The sequence below is a fragment of the Marmota flaviventris genome, chromosome 16 (assembly GCF_047511675.1).
Source record: "Marmota flaviventris isolate mMarFla1 chromosome 16, mMarFla1.hap1, whole genome shotgun sequence".
Classification (NCBI taxonomy): Eukaryota; Metazoa; Chordata; class Mammalia; order Rodentia; family Sciuridae; genus Marmota; species Marmota flaviventris.
This window is the reverse complement of record NC_092513.1, coordinates 27,588,348-27,611,060: the sequence shown is the minus strand read 5'-3', so window position 1 is coordinate 27,611,060 and position 22,713 is coordinate 27,588,348. Positions and strand designations below refer to the sequence as shown.

The window sequence follows — 22,713 nt, the reverse complement described above, 5'->3', positions numbered from 1 at the left end:
CCTAACCAGACATCCAGGCTCCCTCCCTACCTTTAAAACTCTCATGCAGTAAATCCACACAGTCAGCGAACAACTGCACAATGTCTGAGGCCACCACAGCATCACTCTCCAGCCAAGGGTAATGTCGCTGTTGGGTGCTTTAAAGAAAAGAAACACAAGCTTAGGAATGAAAGTGCCCTTGATCAAATTACCCTAATTCCCAGAGTCTAGGGTTGGCCAGGTCCTAGAAAATCTTGCATTACGTACCCCTAACACATATCTCGACCACTTCAATGGCTGTGAATTCCTGGCAGCAAATTGTAGAGAGTAACATCAACCACATAAGTTTACTTTCTCTCCTTCCGACCTTTTATTCTGGTACAATTAAAAGTTCAGAAGTTGCTATCTAATCCTTAAATTAATATCTTTTTGCATCTAATTTATACCCTTGAATATCTCAGTTACATTTCAAACAGTTTAGAAAAATACCTTAAGGTGCGTTTCAACAAAAAATTTTCTCTACCTGAAGCATGAAAAAATAAAGTAAAATCCATGTAACAAAAAGATGGCCAAAAATTAACAGACAGGAATGGCCAAAGAATTCTTTAGATGAAAATTTTAAATTTTGAATCTGGTCCAGAAAGTTAATTATCAAAATAAATTCTATTAATTCATCTCAAAGATAAAACAGGCAGCCTTTCACTATAGCCAGTCTATGTACAGTCAATACAAAATCCTGAAGCTTTCACAACAGTCAAAGAGAAAATCTAGAATCTTTCATGTTTCCCCTAAAGGGCTCTTGAAGCAGCACTGGAAATAGGAGTCAAGGACCTGAGCTCCAGCTCCAACTTTAACACAACCAACTGACAGGAGACCTGAGTTAAAACATTCAGGTTCTGAGCCTCAAGATCAAATTAATGCTTCAAAAGGGGGAAGAAAAACACACACACACACACACACACACACACACACACACCCCACTCATCATTGTATTTGGACAGCTATATAACTCTAAGTACTTTTAATAATCATGAAATAATGCTTTCACATCTAACAGCAGATTTCCATGTTTTAAAGGATAATTCTACCCAATAATTTAATAATCAACTTAGTTCCAAAAAATAACTCAGGTAGTAAAGAAAATTAAGGAAGTCCCATCTTTTGTAGTGCTGTTATCAAAACCTAAGAGGAACCTCAGGAGAACAGCATCTTTTTATTTTTAAATCAAGTACCAAAATGCATTCAACTTCTTTATTGTAGAAAACTGGAAATGATTTTCCTACTCTGTTCCAAAATTAATATCAAGACAACATCTCTAATCACACAGACTAATAATTCCATAAACTTTTAAGTCTTAAGTTTTATTTTTAAAAATTCTAAATTTAAATATAGCCCAATACTTCAATCATCACCTTTATCAAAACCTTTAATTACTTACTGTAAGTAAATAAGTCCCCCCAAATTTTGAATATCTGAAAAAGTATTTACCTTTCACTGTCCTCTAAAACCAAGATCCATGGCTTAAAGAGCTGGATGGTTACTGAATGTAGGGATCTCAGCACTGAAACTGCAAACATTTAGGAGATAATGCTTTGTCAATACCATTGGTAACATTTTATAGAAAATCTAGTTCTTAGTATATGTACACTCAATAAGCCTATGTTGATATATAAGCAACATGCTTAGTACAACTAAATATGTTTGATACGTTTGCTTCGTTTATTGCAATGAATTTGAGTTGAAGACTTTTTTTATTATAACACAATGTCATGGCTAATTTTAAAACATACATTTTTTTCCAGGACAAATACTTAATATTCAGAATCTGTCCTTAGCTACATAAATTATAGAAAGAAGGAAGTAGAGATAGAAACCCATCTCTTTGCACCACACCCTGCAAAGGATTAGAGATGAGCTACAGTAAGCCACCTATATTCAATGTGTAATGAATACAGCATGACACAGATATAGGGTGCACTTGGACTATATAATTTCTATCTCCTCTCCTTGACAGTCGATATAAATCTCCTAATGTAGCTATTCAAATGTCTTCTAATGGAAGGGCAGAACATCTTACTCCACATTGCACTAAAGACATGTTACCTGTTTTGCTGCTGGCAGATGGGTCTTGGGCCAAGGAGGCCATTTCTGAGTCAATCAGCCTTTTCACAAGATAGCCCAAAAGTGTCTTCACATCAGCCATGTACGGATTCCATTTTGAAAATAAACCAAAGCTTTTAAAGTCCAACTTGGATAACCGAAGCTTATAAAAAAAGTCTGAAAGCCACTGTATGGTCTCCACTACCTGGAAAAAAAAAAAAAAAGACCAATCAAAATGCTTACGAAATATCTGCTTTTAAGAGTATTATATGTCTAACTGGGATAAGCACACTGGAGGTCTTTGACTTTTTAATAGAGTTTCAAAGAGACAGAAAACATGAAAATAAATCAGTGGGTTTCAAATTCATTCTCTAAAGTAAAAGAACCTTCTTTCAAATAAATTCTTACATGAACCCACATGCAATAAAACTGGTAAAACCCAAGACTGTGAGACACTGTATGAAAACCCACCCAATGGCCTCAGGGTTGAGTCAGATGGGCTAAGGCAGGTAGGAAAGCACCTGGCCTCATCTGGAACAGACAGAAATTGGACTCAGAAGTATGACATAAAAAAACATGCAGACAAAGGGGACAAGAAGGTAGTAAAGGAACAATAAAGAAAAACATTGCGTTCTGAAAGATAGAGCACAAAAGCCAGCTTTTTAGATGTTATCCAAAAGCATCTTGGATACTTTTAAATATGCTCCAATTGTTTTAAAAAAAAAAAAAAAAAAACAGCAAGGGAAATGAAAAAGAAATACACAAACACCTCAGCCACCAAAAGCTACACACCTGCTTGTCTGACAAGAGAACATTCGAAGAGCTGTGCAGCACAGTGCCCTCAGCAGAAGCTGCCCCCTGATGGCAGCTCGGGGCAGTGCAGCCCAGGGCTCGCAGAGTGGCTTTCCAACATTCAGGGCTCAGCAACTGCTCTGAAGAGCCTGGGGAGCAGACAGAGAGAACAAGTCAGTATTCTTCCAAAACTCACTTTTCACCTTTAATCAAAGAATACATGATTAGAGGTTTTCAGTTTAACCAAAGCAATAATAATTAAATAAAAATCCAAACGAAATCATAGGAATATCTGAGATAAAGAGACCAAAGTAAAGAAAATTTACTGAAAAAACTGATAGCTAAACATTCAACTTTCCTTGTTCCAGATAGAAGTGAGTTCTGCAAAGCTATTAGAGCTGGAATGAGATGGGAATCCCAGCCTACAACCCAGCTGGAGAATGGTAAAGGTTCCACTGTCCTGGCCGGAGGGTGACAGCTATCTATGGGTGTGAAACAAACAATAGTGACAGGACAAGGGTCACTGGATGCAGAATGCAACTCTAGAATCTAGCCTCCTGGGAAAGAGTCCATCCAGCGCTAAAATTCTACTCCTACAATGGGTAAAACCTAAACCAAGACCTAAAGGCAGCACATGGAGAACACCAGCCAGTATTCCCAACTAGTTCCCATTCTACTACCTACATTCCCATCCCACAGGACAGAACAATACCTCCCTAACCCTAACCCTAATCAAACAGGTTCATGGAAGTTCACAGGAAAGTCTGAGGGGAAAGATGAGAGGTTGGCTGCAATATGTGAAGTGGGGGCATCAAGGGGACAGCAAGGTACCCCAGGGTTCCTATAGTCTGGATCCTAGGACAGAGGCCTGGAATCAATGTACTGGTATGAGAGTTGTGCAGACTTAGAAGACGGCAATAAAGCCATGAATAGCTCATCTATGAAGAATGAACAGGTGTAAGGGCAAAGGCTGGAACCCTGGGAATACTGCTCTGGCAGCAGGGGAGGGAAAGAAAATTAGGAGGTCATAGGTCATGGAATCAGAGTAATTCAGTTAAAGGTAAGTAGAAATTCATGATAAGTAGAAATTTTCTGCTAAATATGAGTCAGTGGTAGCCTGTATAGGTCACAATCTCTTTGAGAGGTTTCAGGGGAAAACCCAGAATACATACTTGATCAAATTTTGAAATGTATAATAAATATTAGCTATGTACATATTCATTAAAATTTGTACAAATGTATTTCCATTCACCATCCACTCTGCAACTTGCCTCTCTAGCTTAGTGCTTTGAAAATGAGAGATTATATATTTAAGGATCTTTCAAAACAATGAATCATTACAATGAATCAATACAATGAATCATTAACTTGTCCATTAAACAAATTCTATTAAGCAATACAAAGATTTGGTAAAGAGCAAAACTAAGTTTTGCCTTATATTTATAAATATAGTATGCCATATGAATGAAAAATAATGTTATCTCATTGACTGAAGTTCAATAAAATTACTGCCTAGTGAAATTTCAAAATAAAAAAGCCTAGACCTTTTATTTTAAAAGTATTTTGTTTCAGTTGTAGTTGGGCACAATACCTTTATTTTATTTTTATGTGGTGCTAAGGATTGAACCCAGCGCCTTGCACGTGCTAGGCAAGCGCTCCACCACTGGGCCATAACCCCAGCCCAAGCCTAGACCCTTTTATTTTTCCTTTAATCTATAACACTTCTCTGGAAAATTACAGGAAAGAGATGATAGAAATGGTGGGAATGTGGCAAATTTAATGTTGTTCTATTCCTTGGCAAATATAAGTACATCCTGCCATTCAAGAACAGAAGGCAGGAGTAAAAAATAAGTCAAAATAATAGGTGGGGTGGGATGACCCAAAATGTATCCACCACTTGGAAACACAGAGAAACCAAATAGCATATGAAACACATGCTCCCTTCCTTGCCAAATTTGTTGTCTGCAGAGTAAGCAGCTCCTCTCCCACTTCACCCTACCTCAAGAGCAGCAAAGTCAAGGTAAGAAGTTACTGTGTAACTGGGGACACCAATACCAAAGCCTGAGAGCTGCCTTGCCCAGGCTGGGCCCATTCTAGCGTTCAGGACAGTGGCTGATCATTCTTACAGATACCAACTTTGGGCACTGTTAGTTGAGCGCTTTCAGTGATGATTAGTAATTTTCAAATTCTATGTTTACATTATTCTTACATTTCTGGATGCTACCTGGTAAATGTGGCATTAAATATATGCAGAGATCTAGTTAATCACAATTAAATGAAGATACTTACTTTGCATCAGCAGCCTGAGAACATCACTGTACTGGTCAGGGAACTGGTAGAGAAGAAGGTAAGTCCAGTGCTTACAGAAAAGATTAAATGGCATCAAAATATCTTCATCTGGTTCAAGGCCCCAGGCAGTAAGTGCCAAATGAATGGACTCCAGAAGCCTGGTACGATCAGACAGAGGAGGTTTAGTGGCGTTTAACCATTGCTTAAGATCGAACTAAAAAGAAAAAGAAACAAGAAGCAGATTTATTTACACTAGAAAATTAAATGAAGTACAGAGAGGTCTTTGCAAATTTAGTTTAAAAGTCACATTTATCTTTTTATAAAAATAGAAAATAAATGTACACACAGGCAAATGAAAGAATGTATAAGAAGTTCACTCACTGGTACCATTATGCAACCATCTCTACCTTGCTCTGAGATTTCAGAGGCAGACTTTTCTTAACAACAGGCTTTTTTGTAATATGAATATCTTCTTGACCATTATTATTTATAATTTTATTTTGTTCCTGAAAAATCCACACATTTCCATCTGACTTTATTATAGTAAGGTTCCTCCCTAAGACCTGGATCAGAAGTTCTCCTTCACTGGTTCCAGTACCACAGCCAAGCAGTCACTTTATGGAACTGTCTTAACAGCCATGTTTCTGAGCTCTATGTTACCTACGTCAGTGAATAAAAATTCAGACTGTTGGTACTACCTTCCAGAATCCCACACTTAAAAACATGTTCTCCTCTACTATAGATTGAGATCAGTCTCTGGGCTCTAAAAAATGCCAAGTTTTACTGCTTCACAAATGTCAGAGAATTGTACAAATGAAGGCAAAATAGGTGAAGCTCTGAAATTCTCGACTAGTTAAGTAAATTCATCCGTTAGTCTCACAGAATAAATAGTCTATTCCAAATGAGGACAAAGAAAATTTGTTTAGAGCTGAATTATTCTAAATACAAGAGACTTCACATATTACAACTCACTTATCAAATACAATTTAGGCTCAAATTCAGGAAAATTTAAAAAGAGGATCTATTAAACTACCATTATGAATATTTTCAAAACTATACTGTTTTAAAAAAGGGCTTGGGAAGGAGAGTCTTTTAATACTATGTGGAATGAGAGTCCTACATAACACAACCAGTGTGCCGTTCCCCAAAGAGAAACTCATGGGGTCAGATTGCTCAAAGGGGCTCTTATCCTCTGGTCACCGAGATCAAACCTCCAGAGGTCCTTCCATTTCTATGGACTGGGAAGCAATGATCACTTCTCAGTTTCACAGTATCAGGAATGAATCACCTCGCACCTTGGTTAGCAGCATGAAAATCATATCACTGTTGTCCTCACTCAGAAACTTCACCACTTTCTCATACAGTTGTATGAATTCTGCAGGCGCAGCATTGGGAGTGAAGAAAGGCGACAGAAGAGAACAGAGCCTTCTATTCTTCAGAATGGTCTGAAGTACCTTTTTGCATTCTGATGTAGTACCACTGATGAACACCTTAAAAAAACAACAAGAAAAATGTCATCAAATCCTCCCCTCCCCCACTTTTATTTAAGCAACCAACTTTTAAGGGGTATTAAATAAGGCAAAAATAATTTTACAAAATGAAAAAGGTATCTAAAATCAACAGAGATAAGCCTATCATTTCCAATGGAGTTGATACTGGGGTATCTGCACCCAAAAGTCTGTAATGTGCCTAGTGTTGTTACTAAAGAATCCATGGTGGTCCTGCACAACATAAAGAAAATAAAATTTTAGGTTATAGATTTTATTGAGATATTCCTTTAATACATTTAAAAAATTAACTTTCACAAAATATAATCAAGATAAAAGTAATCTCAGGGTCAAAAAGGCTTTGATGAGGCAGAATTTTTTTTTTATTGGTTGTTTAAAACATTACAAAGCTCTTAACATATCATATTTCATACATTAGATTCAAGTGGGTTATGAACTCCCATTTTTACCCCAAATACAGATTGCAGAATCACATCGGTTACACATCCACATTTTTACATGATGCCATATTAGTGACTGTTGTATTCTGCTACCTTTCCTATCCTCTACTATCCCCCCTCCCCTCCCCTCCCATCTTCTCTCTCTACCTCATCTACTGTAATTCATTTCTCTCCTTGTTTTTATTCCCATTCCCCTCACAACCTCTTATATGTAATTTTGTATAACAATGAGGGTCTCCTTCCATTTCCATGCAATTTCCCTTTTCTCTCCCTTTCCCTCCCACCTCATGTCTCTGTTTAATGTTAATCTTTTCCTCCGGCTCTTCCGATGAGGCAGAAATTTTAAAAAAGACTGATAAGTCTGAACAGATATATGCAAACATTAATTTCTATAAGGCAAAAGGAATTATAAAATGAAAGAAAAATAACAAATTAGAAAAACATATTTGTAACACATTCCAGATATCAGGCTAATAGTTTGAGGAACTCTTTCAAAGAATCAAAAAGCAAGAAATTGGGGCTTCAGATATGGCTCAGGAATAAAGTACTTGCCTGGCATGCATGAGGCCCTGGGTTCAATCCCCAGGACCACAAAACGGTGGGGGTGGGGGCGGGGGCGGAGGGGGGTAGCAAGATATTCCAACAGAAAATGTGCCAGAGGGAAGTGTTTACTAATCCAAGCCTAGAGAAGGTGTCTCCATGGAGAGTGGAGGAACTCAGGGAGTTGTCTCTCTGCACCCTCTGTATCTGAGATCACTTTTGGTGTCTGTGGCTGTTGCTCTCTCCCACACCCTTTCCTGCTGATCTCTAATTGTCCTAACTAATTTCATTAATTGTACAATCAATGAGTCAGAGAGAATGTATATTTTTGTTAGCTAGTGTCAAATTACTTTTCAAAATTATTAAATAAATTATATATTCAAGTAATAAAATAAGAGAAAATTTTAAAAAATTAAAAATTAAAAAAAAGAAAATGTGCCAATGACAACAGCTAGCAGCTAATTCACTATATATGTTTCTCATATATACATATATATATACACATACATATAAATAATACACATATATAACATAACTTTAAAGTACTTCAAGAATTATAAGTTTTGAAAATGATATACCACTTCCCTTATCAGATTATCAATACTTATAAAAGAATGATAATTCCTAACATTGTTTAAGATACAGAGAATAAACTTCAACATTGCTAAACAATAGTGTAAATAAGTGCAAACTTCCCAGATCAATGAAGTAAGAACATTAAATGCTACACAATACATGTCAAATATATAATATACATCAAATCCTTCTGATATAGCAATCATACTTTGAGGAAATTATTCTAAAGAAAATAGTTCCAGAAGTCACAAAGATATATGAGACTATTTATGTCAACCTTATTGTAGCAAAACAAATCACCTAAATATCCACCTAGAACATTAGCTCAACACATTATAATACATCTGTATCATAAAACACTATGCAGACATTCAAATTCTATGTGATGATACAGGTCTATATTTATTAACATGGAATAATATCTAAAAATATGTTGAAATGAAAAGAAATTACAAAATAGTATGTGTCCCTTTGTAAGTGTGTATCTCTACATACACCTATATAGGTAGAAATGACATACTGTGTTTACATATACACAAGACAAACTATAATGAAACTTTCGCTATGCAACTAGTTCCAGCTGATCAGGATTATGAGAAATTTTTCTTCTTTATACTTTCTATACTATCTATATGGCTTACCATAAGCATACAATTACTTGAAGATTAGGGGAAAAAAACTTAGAAAAAAATGGATTCTAATATCTATTCTATGTCACTTCCTTGTAAGTATCCAATAAAGAAGTAATCATTCAATTAAATTTCAATGAGAGTACATGGTTTATCAAATAGTGGCTTTCCTTTCTTTTATGACACATTTTCACAAATCTGCATGGATACTTTGCCCTTGCCTTTTTAAACATCCATATATTTAACTGTAAGCCAAATAGATAGATAAATAGTGGCCAAAACAGCAACTGGGAGGCAGCTGTGGTGAGGTGGAGCGAGTACTGACACTGTCAGAAGCCTTAGGATCCCATCAGCCTCAGCACTCCAGATGCATTCTTTAGGCCAGTCACTTAGCCTTTTAGAGTCTAGTTTTCTCATCTTTAGGACAGGAATGAAATCAATCACACAAAGTCACCTTGATGATGAAATAAAATAATGAACTAGACAGTATTTTACAAACAATAAAGAGCTTCAGTAATATTACTGCTAATATCAATAACACAGAATCTGATTCTCTAGACTTTCAAACATGAATAATTTAATCTCTTATTTGCCAACAATTCTTTTTTTAAAAAAATATTTTTAGTTGTAAATGGACACAATACCTTTATTTATTTACTTACTTACTTTCTTACTTACTTACTTATTTATGTAGGTGTTAAGGATCAAACCCAGTGCCTCATCCATGTGAGGCAAGGGCTCTACTACTAAGCTACAACCCCAGCCCCTTATTTACCAATAATTCTAATCACATTTTGGAGGCCAACATCCCCAAAGGGTTTCTGAATCAGGTAAGAATGAACCTGCAATAAAGTCTGAAGCTGATGATGACCGTATGTAATGAAGACACTGCAGGCACTCAGTTTATCTGAATAAGGCAAATAACATAGTAACCTTACCTGTCCCAAGATCTCAATGCATGAAGTGAAGAATTGTCTTGTAGGGGGGTGGCGCTGCGTCTCATCGCTCACATAATCCACAACAGTAAAGAAAAGGCTAATGCCAACCTTCTGAAATCCAGGTGTTGGCTGCAACTTGTAGGCATTCACTAAGGTCCTGTGGGAAAACATGGACACAGTTCTGGTCTATAATAATTGAATCTGTATTTGCCAGTATTTCTTTCATATTCTACATTTATCTGACAATATTCATCACAGTCCTGAGAGCCTCACGCAAATGCCACTTTGGAAACATTTCATGTGATAAATGTGTTACTTACACCTTTACCCAATTCAACTTTAAAACACAGCTATGACTTTATGCTTCCCAGGAAAAACAAAGATCAGCTGCATTATAAGGACCAATTAACATTCTCACACTCACTAAAATTGGTCATATTTTGTGCATAAAATAACTTTTTTGCATTCCTTATATAACACATATTTTAAATACCAGAACCCTGGTTTCCCTAAATTTTAGAATCCAAGCACAGACTGAGGTGGAAGAAAAGATTTTGGTATACAATAAGACCTAAAATAAAGATGTTCCTTCTAATTCCCACACTTTTTTTAGTGCCTACCCAGTGACAAAAATATCAACTTCTGCTTCACCTGATATCCTCCTCCTTCCCAGGTCCCCAAACACACTCCACCCCAATCTACTAAGGAGAGTGTCTACTGCTACCAAATGTGGAGTCACATGAAAGTAAAAGACAGAGAGTCAACCTCCCCTGTCCCAAGCTATGTCCTGGTGGCTTTGGGAAAAAAAGAAGATGGTGGAAGAAACTCAAGAGTTCCAAGAGAAAAACTACACGACCACTCAATTTAATAGCTACACTTGAGAGCCCTAATTCCCCTAAGCAATTACACAGGAAACTATTCAAAAACCTGAGTTGACAATGGTGACTTACTGGGTAAAGATGACTTTGATATCAAACTTAAGCACTAAGTTCCTCCATCATTAAATTTCAATGCACATCTCATAATTCAGGGGTCTGCTAACTCTTTCTACCTAGGGCCAGATAGTAAATATTTTATGCTTTCTGGGCCTTAAAGTCTATCTGTTGCAGCTCAAAAGACATAGATATTACAAATAATGTAGACAGCTGTGTTCCAATAAAATTTTTATTTATAAAAATAGGCATGAGATCAGATTTGGCCCAAAGGCCACAGTTTGCTAATTTTTCTATTAACTTAATCACTGGGGTGTCTAAGGTAGTAGGTGGGTGTAATATGTATAATTACTATTAATAAGAACAAAACAGTATTTTAAATTTTGAGGTTGCCAGAACTTACGTAATTAGGTTCTCTGCATGTACAGCAGCTTCCACAATACTCAGTGCAGGTGGTTTAGCAGCTTCTGCTTGCAACTGTTTCACTTCTTTTCGCAAAATGTGAAGCTGTTGGCTTACTGCTTCATTCTTATACATGCCTTCAAACTAACAAAAATTAAAGCAGTCAATGGACTTCTTTTCCCCTACGTGCTTCTAGAACATATATTTTACTATAAATACATTGGCATATGATGAAGAGAGTATTATTACAATTAATACTATAATTTAACACAAAACACTCAGTTGATCCTGAAAAGGATGAGAAAAAGATTTGTCAAAAAACTTAACCCTGACAGGCTGGGCAAAGTGGCTCGGGAGGCTGAGACAGGAGGATTGTGAGTTCAAAGCCAGCCTCAGCAAAAGTGGAGGCACTAAGCAATTCAATGAGACCCTATCTCTAAATAAAATACAAAATAGGGCTGGGGATGTGGCTCAGTGGTCAATGCCCCGAGTTCAATTCCTGGTTACCCCCCCTCAAAAAAAACCCACAGGGTTAAGGCAGGGGTTGGGCACAGTGAGGTGTGATCAACAGAGGAGACCTCAATGTGCAAAGGGTTTGGATGTAGCTCATTGGTACAGTTTTTGCCTAGCATGCATGAGGCCCTGAGTTCAATTCCTAGTACCACCAAAAACAAACAAAAAACTATTCAAGATTCTCAGATTTTCTATGAAGAATCAAACTTAAATTATTTTCTTCTAAAAAAAAAGTCAAAATTTTTATTTTATGATTTAGATATAAAGTGTCCCCCAAAAGCTCATGTGAGACAATGCATGAAAGTTTAGAGGTGAAATGATAGGGCGATAAGAGTTTTACACTAATCAGTGCATCAATCACTGATAGTAATTTTGTGGTTGGTAACTGTAGGCAAATAGGGTGGGTCATTGGGAGGGGGCATGTCTTCGGGTTATATACTTTGTTCTTGGTGAGAGAAGTCTCTCTCTGAATCCTGGTGCAATGTCCTGAGCTGCTTTCCTCTGCCACACCCTTCTGCCAAGATGTTCTACCACACCTCAGGCATAAAGCAATGGAGTCAGTCATCTATGGACTGAGACCTCTGAAACCATGAGCCCCTAAATAAACTTTTCCTCCTCTAATAGTTCTTGTTGGGTCTTTTGGTTACAGCAGCAAAAAAACTGACTAAAACAATGTCTATATAAATGATTACCTTATAAGTTGATATGATCTTGAATTAATTTATCAATGGTTTAAAGTCTTTTGTAGGTTACATTCTATTTCACTTATGTTTTGACTGCTCAAATCCTCAACAGAAACAGTCTCAATGCTTCCACCACTGAGGCTTTCCCTGTGGCACATGGAGTTCTCCTCTGTTGATCACACCCCACTGCACGGCCTCCCCTGTCCCCGCCTTAACCTGTGTTCTCTCCACCCAGCACACACACACAATTCAACTTCAAATATGTGTGCCCAGCATAAAAACAGGAATGACACAGATGCTGTTAACAAAACAACTGCCATTTTTGAAGGAAATATATATAATTACTGAACAACAAAATAAGGTAAAATATGGAAAGGTGTCCAAATCAATTGCATGCCAAAGAAGGAACAACAGGCCGATTCAGTGATTCCTGAAAGCTTGTCTCTGATAAAATTTATACTGATTCTCAGTGAAGAAAAACTAAATTTATTTCAATTTAGTCTAAAGACTGTTTTTTAAGATTATGTCTTTCCTACTTGAAGGAGGTATCGCCACGCTTTCTCTAACTGATGGTGAGCCTCATGATGATTGGTTGTGTTTGTGCATTTGTCATTTCCTTTTGTGGATGTGGATAGACACAGAGGACATCTTAGGCCCACATGGCACACAAAGACAGAACCACTGTGGGTCTTCTTCCTGATGTGGTAGCTTCTGTCTTAGAGATTACTGATAGCAAGATGTCATGAGGAAATGCCAAAACTGGGCACACTGCCCCAAGTTCAAAGACACAGTTGTTATGCCACATGGCCAGCTCAAAGATATTGGCCTATCTGGACTACAAAGGGAATTACGTTATGTTCTTCTATATTCCTCTTGATTTCATCTTTAAGAATCCAACAGGGATCCCAGCTTTCAGTGATAGAGTTTAGAATTTTAAGACACTCAACTGCCAAGTGGTTGCTTCTGTGGATTCTCACTTCTGTTATCTGGTGTGAATCAACACACCCAAGAAACAAAGAAGACTGCGACCCATGAACATTCCCTTGGTATCACACCCCAAGCATATCATTGCTCAGAAATATGGGGTCTCAAAGGCTGAGGAAGGCATCTCATCCAGGGGCCTCTTTATCATTAGTGATAAATATATCCCTCAACTGTAGGTGACCTTCCTACTGGCTGCTCTGTGCATGAGACTCAGACTAGTGGAAGCCTCCCAGTTCACTGACAAACATGAGGAAGTGTGTCCAGCTGGCTGGAAGCCTGGCAAGTGATACCAACAGGCCTGGTGTCCAAGAGAGCAAAGAATGTTGAACAGTGGGCCATTTTAGTGCCAGGCTGCCATGGACAGCCACGAGAACAAAATATCTTTTTTTATTTTTTATCTACTAAATTTTAACTTAGGGGGAAAAAAAAGAGCCATTGTGATGGTGACAGTTGTGAAGGTTGAGGGAAACAAAGGGACAAAAAGGAGAAGCCATGGGCTACAGCCAGGGGTTGAGGCTGAAGAATGCAACAGAGTCAGACGAGGGAGCAGGAGGAGCTGTCCTGGGGAGGCCCTGAATAGCAGCTACCAGGAGCTGTCCTGGGGAGGCCCTGAATAGCAGCTACCAGGAGCTGTCCTGGGGAGGCCCTGAATAGCAGCTACCAGGAGGTTTGAACTTATATTATATGCACAGCAGAGAACGCTGAAGAGCCAGAATATTCAGAATGCAGGAGTTTAAAATCCTCATTCTCCTCTGATGGTCTTCCAAACACGTGGGTGAGCAGTGGGTTTACATTTTCTCTATACACAGCTACCCAAACCTAGTATTCAGACCCACTACATGATTACAGGTATCTGTTGTCTGTAACAGTGTAAATATTTAATTCACCAAATCATTTCAATGATTCCCTGTTTCCCTGTCAAAGGTACTCTCATAAGAGCTAGGAATATGGCTCAGTGGTACAGAACTTGCCTAGTATGTACGAAGCCCTGGGTTCCGTCCCCAACACTATTTTAAAAAAAAAAGTGACTTTCATGAATTCTTTAACAAGAGTTCCTGGAAGGCAATGGCAATACACAGAACCCAGCAGGGCACAGCTCTTGACAGTCCACTGAGCACACCTATTTTCAATGATCATGAAAATAATGAAGACTCGTTTCTATAAATCTCACCAATGTTATTATTAGAAGTCTTTACTTTCCCACCACTGTTCAACATTTTCTTTGCTTATTAGAACAAAGGTATAAAAGACTAACTCACAGTTCATAATGACAAGAAGTTGGAGACAATAGAACAAAGCAGCATGGTGGAAGCCCCTCCACTTGGGACATTTTAAGTAGACAAAGAAATTGAAGATTTGGACAAAGTACATTCCTCAGCAAGTTTCTACAATAATGGGAGGCCCTCAGTGGGTCTTTTCCATCTTTCATTTGCAGGAATGGATAAATTTTTCACATGATAATAAATCAATCCTGGGTCTAACAAGTATGCCCCACAATACCAAAATATGGCCAAAGGAACCCAATAATAAATCACACCACTTCCTCGGGGAATATCTCTGGAGTATTAAAAGCTTCCATTGGGAAGGGTGACCACAGAAAAGGCACGTCTCACTTCTCATAAAATACACTTGGCTTTTTGTATACCCCAAACAAGCTATACATAGTTCAAAGACCTGCAGAGTGCTGGAAATTTCCAGAATTTTCCTTTTCAGAAGAATTCTATTAAGCAATCTAATGATTGAATCTAATGATGTGAAATCTTGATAAATAAGCTATTAAAATTACATTTGATTTGTAAAATCATCTCCTGTGAAGCTACTTTTAAAAAACTGATCTTGGGACTGGGTTTGTGGCTCAGTGGTAGAGCACTTGTCTAGCATGTGTGAGGCACTGGGTTCGATTCTCAGCACCACATATAAATAAGTAAATAAAATAAAGGTCCATCAACAACTAATAAAAAAAAACTGATCTAATCCAAAGTGTTTGGCTAAGGTCATACATTCTCTAATCAAAAAGAGAAAGAAAATGGTACTCATCTTCATTTAAATAATATGTGACTATCATGATCAGCTAACTCAGAATCACGGTGCCAGTTTTCAGAAAGTGGAGCAGCATCTGAAGTAAAATGGCGTGGTGACATTTAATGGGAAAAGCATGGGTCTGGAATTTAGAAGGAATGCAAGTTGGAATTCAAACTGAACTAACTATCAACTATGTGATTGGCAGGTCTCTTAAGTGTCTTTGAATCTGTTTCTCTGAACTCAAGCTAATTTTTTGACAAGTAAGGTAATGTAAGCAAATGTAACACCTAACATAATATCTGAGTGACAATGACTCAGTGACTAAGCAAGTGACAGGAAAGACTCTGAACAGGCCTGGAAAAGGCAGTGGTGTGCAGTAGTAAGACCATCCTTACTGCTTTCCAAGATCCAATGCTTGGGAGACTCTTGAATTGAGTAAAAATGTTAAGTGAGGGGCTGGGGTTGTGACTCAGTGCTAGAGCACTTGACTAGTGTGTGTGAGGCACTGGGTTTGATCCTCAGCACCACATAAAAATAAATAAAGGAAAAAATAAATAAGTCAAGTGAGCAATGTAGAGTAATATTTAGGCTGAGATTTGTATAAAAAGAATGATGCTGTATAAATAGGCCAGAGGTAAGTGCAAGCGAAGAATGACTGCTAAATTCTACTAAGAAAAAGTTGCAACTTCTATAATGTCTTTCTTTCACAGTCAAATAATACCTACAAAGTTCTAGTTTAAATAAAGAAACTTACTGCAAAGGATATAAATCTATAGCTGTCCATTTCTTCAAACACATCCATTTGGTGGCACTACGTGAGGCACTGACAATACAAATACAATTGAGACAAGGGCCCTCACCTCATAGAACTCAAAATCTAGCAACAGTTGTAAAACTAATCATAATATATAACTAGCTATCACACAACCTAAATCAGTGTGTGGTGACTTTCACTGATTAATTCAAGAAATGTTACAAGGCACCTACTATGTGCCAGGACCATGCCAGATGGTAGAAATATTCAAATAAGTGATCATGGAAACCCTATTCCCAAACAGTTTGGTCTGGCAGGGGGAAAAAAAAGAGCAAGAGACTGCAAGAGCACTATGGCACAAGCTGCCATGCATAGAGGGAACATCTCAACCCAACAGAGGAGTCAGGAAGACCTCAAGGGTTTGCACCAAGTACTGAAGGCTGAGCAGGAGGTCGGGAACATGAGGTAGGAGGGGAACAGAGGCAGCTTATGCATAAAGACAATATATATCATGTTTGGAGAATGGAGAAGGCCTAAGTGGCTGGAAAATAGAATGTCTGGGAAGTAAACATAGTGCCACAGCAAAAGATCAAGAACCAGTTATGAAGGGCTCTGCAGTCTTGTTCCTGCTAGATACTGGACAGCCAATGGGGGGCTTTAGCCTGGAAATGTGATCTGTGTTTAAAGAGTTGAATGGGAAAGGGAGATGAGGAGAGGCTCTGGGCCAGGAGCCTGATGCAACAGTGCAGGGGAGAAGTGAGGTGGGCCTAGCATGAGGCAATGGCAATGGCCATGATGAAAAGGGAATCAATTTAAAGCCACGTCAAAAGCTGAACCAATATATTTTGGGAAGCAACTAGATGATACTAAAGCTAGGTCTCCATCTGGGAGATCAGGTAGGCAAAGTTACAGGAAGAATAGGTTTGGAGAGTAAAGATGTGATCAAGATTCGTGAGGGACCTATGGAATTTGAGGTATCCATAGAAAGTTCAGGTAGACTGTAAGTAGGCAGGTAGAAATCAAGATCTGGAACTCAGAAGAGAATTCTGGGCAGGATCATCAATATATGGCAACTTATCTTTAATCTCTGAGGGTCATGCACTACTCAGGATCTACTGAACCTATGAATTCTCCAAAAAAAAAAAAAAAAAATTCACTTTCAGGAACCGCACCAAATCGCTACAGACCATTCACAGACCTCAGATTAAGACCAGCACAGGGGCGGGGGTTGTGGCTCAGTGGTAGAGCACTTGCCTAGCTTGTGTGAGGCACTGGGTTCAATCTCTGGCACCACATAAAAATAAACAAATAAAAAATAAAAGTACTGTGTCCATCTACAACTAAAAAAAAAAAAAAAAAAAAGACCAGCACAGTCAATGAAAGTAGATGATGGCATATGAAGAACGGTATCAGGAGTAGAACCAAGCACAACTGGCAACCTAAGGGCTGAACTGAGGAAGATAATCCCTGGAAAATGAGATGTGATTTAAGAGGACTCGAAGAGACCTCATGAAGTTCATTATCACCAGATGATAGATATTAAACAGAATCAAACACTGAATATAGCTATGAAGTGGACATTGGACATAAACGTGTACATAGAGGGATAAACTTTTATGTATAAAAATAACAAAATCTCTTATAGAACATGATAGTTTCATCATGAGTTGTAAACATTCATAATTCACCCTCCCCATTCTCCACTAACACCTTGCTTCCCTAAACTAAGTTATCCACAACCAAAGTTATCCATTTGGGTAATGGGTGGTGTTAGGTCTGAGTACAATCTCTGACCAAAATTAGAGTAACACCAATTGACTTGCAAAGATAATGCCCAACCTTCATGGCGAGGCGTTCAACTTTTCTTCTACCTTGCTCTTAGCTATTAGTGAATACACAAAATAATAATTTTATCTTCAATTCATAGAAGTATCAGTCAGCAACACTGTCCAAGACAGCCAGGACAGCCTCAATTAGCAATTACTTCATAACTTTCTAGAGACATCTTTTTTTTCTTCCTCGTTGGTACTGGGGACTGAACCCAGAGGTACTCTACTTCTGAACTACATCCCTAGCCTTTTTTATTTTGAGACAGAATCTCACTAAGTTGTCTAGTCTGGCCACAAGTAGCTGGAGTTATAAGTATGTGCCACTACAACCAGTTAATAAAAATCTTTTTTAAGTCTAAGATATAAAAGCTATTTACTGTCTTCAAGTTTTTAATTCCTCTGGCATATCTGCATTATTGGACAATATATTTCTTAACTTTAGATGCATACTACTATTGTTGAGACTGAACTCCTAGGGTCCATCAGTGAAGGTTATCAAGCTTCTGGATCTTTCCAAACTGAAGTCAATGTCAGAGTTCTGAGCAAAAAAGTAAGGTCAGCAGAAAATTAAAACTTGCTTTAAAAAAACTTGAATATCTATAATGGTTTATGACCACAAGCTAAATTTTTCGAATTATTTCAAATTAAAACAAACAAAAAAAAACCCCTCCTTATCCCTCTTGTCCTTTTTTACATTTTCTCCCCTCTTTTTACAAGCAATATTAGCAACTGCCAATTATTCTTTCTAGAACAGAAAACTCAAGTATTTCAGTGTGTCTGTAAAAACAGACAAGGCAAGTCACCGGTAGGCCTGGGGATATAGCTCCTTGGCCTGCCTGGTAGTATTTTCCACTGAATACTCTGAAAACCAACAGTTAGGCCAATATTCTTCTCTGACTGGGGCACCAAATATTTACAACTCTTCAGCCAGAATTAGTACTTATCTTACTAGTCACTGAAAAAATACATTTTAGGAGAATTCCCTTCTCTATCTGGAACTAAAGTCCTGGCAAAGATACAGTATGCAGTTTTAAAACGTGGAAAAACACTGTATTTGTGAAGATATGAATTGGTAATAAGATCCTCCCCTTGTGTTATAACCATATCTTCAGTTTTTCCCTCCAGCTCAAACTCCATTCTAAGTTGAAAGACTTTTCTTCCAGTTTTATTAGTTTAGCAAGTGATCCTTCCTAAATACCTCCACCTTGGTCTTACCACAGCATTAGAAACCGGGAAAAATTACCCTCAAAGAAAACTAGCTTTACAAAGCATCTGGCCAAAGATAACTCAATTTCAGGAGCCTCACGTGTTTATAATAAAATGCAGAAAAATAAGCTGGACTCATCTTTCCTGCCAGGTCAAATTTCTTAACTTTAAATGCATAAAACTGTGATTTAAGAAAAAAAATCAGGTAATAACAAATACAGTAAGCATGAGAGATTATTTCAGAAAAACATTTTAGAGAAAACAGTCTCCCATGGAAATTGATGTAAGGTAAACAACAGGTAAAATGCAGATCTAATAAAAAGGTAAGCAAAACAAACTGCCCTTGATTTCCAAAAATAAACAAAGAAGAGATATTTTGTGTTAATGTGGTCAGGCAGCAGGCAGTATCTATCTCTAAATATTTCTTTTCCAGCTCAGAAATTCATTTTTAGCATCAATGAAAGATGCGCAAGAAGTGCAAGAAGGCAACTGAAGCGTAGAGTTCATATAGTTCAGTCATATATATAGTCACATGTCTGTCTCTCATGGCCTGTTGGCAAGCTACACCCAACTGACTTGCTGGCTCTGTCCTTCCCGTATTGGTCCTCAGGAGTTCCCTGCTGTTTTTGGTATCAGCCACAGAGCTGTCATAGCTCACACCAACCTTTCCACTATTCCACAAAACAGGTGGAATGGACTGATCTACTAATACACTGATCTAGTCACTGGCCTCTAGTGACTTCATGGCAACTCCGTCCCCGTATTTTCTAACTGAATCCAAACCAGCATCATTGAAATCTCCTAAGGATCAGTTTAAGCCCATCTTCATCTTCACAATGATTCTACATTTCTATGAATTCATATTTGAATATCCTGTAGTACTCATGTACTCAAAGAAATGTGTGATTAGCTCTGTGTGTTCTCACTCCCCCTAAAACTATGAAATGTTTCAGGCACAAATCATAGGCTATTGTTCTTTCAATTTTTTTTCAATAATGTATCAATATTAGCAACTCAATTAAAATTCTCTATATTACAAAGAATATAAACAATCCTACCTGAACTGTTACAACTGCTGCTCCCTGGCATTTCTTACCACTGCTGCCTCTACACTCCAAATGCAGTGTGGTCTGTTCTTCTCGATTCATGTACTGTTTGGGCATTATATCCAACAGCTCACCATCCAGGGCAACCTGCTGAGACTCCCGAAGAGCTGCAGTTCTAAAAAACACCACCAGAAGGTAAAAGAAAGTCTTCCGGAAGGTTCTATGAAAAGTGATAAAGGCTTCCAGCTACCCCAGCCGGTACTATAACATAAAACAATTAACAAGAAGACAAAAGGTGTATGTGCCATGGCTTGGCCAAACCAACTCCTAGCAGACCAACTGACCAGAAAGTTAAGAAACAAGAGAAAAAAAGAAAAAGCATTCTGGTAAAGTGGCACAACTTTTTACTCAAATAAATCTCCATTTAGAATGTGTTGTATATTAATATGGCTTTTAAAATGGATCCTGAAATATACAAGAACAAAGAAGACCTGTAATTTATTCATGCTAAAGGAGTGCCCTTGGGCTGGAGATACAGCTCAGTGGCAGAGCACTTGCCTAGCGTGTGTGAGGCACTGGGTTCAATCCTTAGCATCACATAAAAATAAACAAAAATAATCAAGGGGACTGGGATTGTGGCTCAGCGGTAGAGCACTCGTCTAGCACGTGCAAGGCCCTGGGTTCGATCCTCAGCACCATGTAAAAATAAATAAATAAAATAAAGGGTATGTCCAACTACTTCTAAAAAAATAAAAATGTTTTTAAAAAAAAATAATCAAGGCATTCTGTCCATCTACAACTAGAAAAAAAAACTTTTTTAAAAAAGAATGCCTTAATTTTAAGTAAAATAACATTTAGTTATTAGCAATTCAAACTGAAATATCAAAGACTTATAAAAGCAAACTATGTATAGGGGATGTCAATACTGTTCTAACTGTATTTATTATTATGTTAATGGGCAGATGCACAAGTATGCACACAACATTGGGATTAAAGTGTGCACAATAAACATTGGGATCAAACGGAGGCAAGAAAAAAAACATCAATAAAAAATTGATTTATATGGGATTTGTAAAAATAAGGCTTATTTAGAGAGATGCTAGGAGAATGAAATTGACCAAATTATACTGTAATATTTATGTGCACATACAAATATATAACAATGAATCTTACTGTTGTGTATAATTTGCCAATAAAAAGGAACAAAAGATCTACAAAAACAAAAATAAGGCTCATTTACTATTAATAAAAGAGACTTCTCCACATACGCTCCTTACAAGAGTGTAAGCTAGCATCAAAACCTTGAACAGTGTATTCCGTGTCTACCGTGTGAACTAAAAACACTGAAGGACTTTCTCATGCGTCAACCAAGTGACTATGTCAATTTTCTAAAGAACAAAGAGTTCATAGAGCAAAGCAGTGACAAAAGAAAGCAACACTCTTTTCATCCCCACTTCCAACACCATTTTCCAGTATCAGAAAGTCTCCTCAGGGAAGCATAAGAAAATCTTGGCCAATACTGCTGTCACTCAGAAGTGCCCCCACAGAAAATAAGTCAGATTGGCAGTCCACAAGAAAAGCAAACATAATTTCAACATGAAATTCAAAGACTTGTCAAGGCTCAGTTCACCAAGTGAACTGCCTGGGCCAGTCTGGTCAAATTACCTCACGGTAAGAGCGCCCATGAGAACGCCAGTCAGGTACTAAATCATCCAGGCTGTCAAGGCAGCCAAGCCCGGGAGCATGACCCCAGAGGGTACATGGTCTTACCTGGCCTGCTGCTGCAGCACGTTCAGGTCTGTGCACACCAGCTGGGTAGTTTCCTTGTGACTCAGCAGGACAGTCGAGGAAATAACTGGCACAGGAGGCCTCATGGGATGCAGAACAAGGGGAGGTTGGGGAGCCTCGTGTTTCCGCAAGTTACTTAAGATCCTTTCTTTGGCTAAAAGAAAAAATATATTTACAAGGTAATGGGTACTAGTAAGTAGTACTATACCAAATGGTACAAAGCTGTGCTCTATTACTTTATAAAGAATGCTAGAGATCCCCAGATTGGTTCCTTAAACCACAAGGGGCCATAAAAATCATTATTTTCTGGTTCTTGTGAGTTTTGAGTAAGCACACATGAGTCTAGTAACATTCTACTAGGAGCTAGGAGCTCAGCAGGGGCATGTGCTACAATTCAATAGAATCCCTGTCCTTGAAAATTTTATAATATAATGGTAACTAAAGAGCAAAAGTTAATGATATTAAATTACTACTTGTGACAGCCTTGCATGACATACTAAGCTGTTTGGACTTGATGTTAGTGTAAAAGGGATCTAGAGAGCAGCTCTAAGCAAGCTCAAGACACAGTAGCTACCATCTAGATGATGGATGAGGCTAACAGCATAGATTCAGAGGCAAGTAGTCCAGTTAGGAGTTTAACAGCACAGGGTGCGGTGGTGCACACCTGCTAATCCCAGCAGCTCGAGAGGCTAAGACAGGAGGATTGTGAGTTCAAAGCCAGCCTCAGCAATGGCTAATCAACTCAGTGAGACTCTGTCTCTAA

The 22,713-nt window shown here is 38.0% G+C and overlaps 1 protein-coding gene and 1 pseudogene across 1 annotated transcript in view; one reads left to right on the top strand and one right to left on the bottom strand.

The window, feature by feature from the left end:
- The window catches only part of Epg5 (ectopic P-granules 5 autophagy tethering factor), a 97,759-nt gene that overhangs the window by 17,050 nt on the left and 57,996 nt on the right, over window positions 1–22,713 (bottom strand). Inside the window, exons 26-35 of the mRNA XM_027935642.2 lie at window positions 21,933–22,104; window positions 20,175–20,337; window positions 11,127–11,269; window positions 9,792–9,948; window positions 6,456–6,650; window positions 5,161–5,374; window positions 2,872–3,020; window positions 2,083–2,284; window positions 1,468–1,546; window positions 31–137 (exon numbers count right to left, since the gene is read on the bottom strand). Of these exons, the coding sequence (XP_027791443.2) occupies window positions 31–137; window positions 1,468–1,546; window positions 2,083–2,284; window positions 2,872–3,020; window positions 5,161–5,374; window positions 6,456–6,650; window positions 9,792–9,948; window positions 11,127–11,269; window positions 20,175–20,337; window positions 21,933–22,104 (1,581 nt within the window). The remainder of the gene's footprint in view (window positions 1–30; window positions 138–1,467; window positions 1,547–2,082; window positions 2,285–2,871; window positions 3,021–5,160; window positions 5,375–6,455; window positions 6,651–9,791; window positions 9,949–11,126; window positions 11,270–20,174; window positions 20,338–21,932; window positions 22,105–22,713) is intronic.
- On the top strand, window positions 13,059–13,632 carry LOC114092950 (peroxiredoxin-1 pseudogene; annotated as a pseudogene).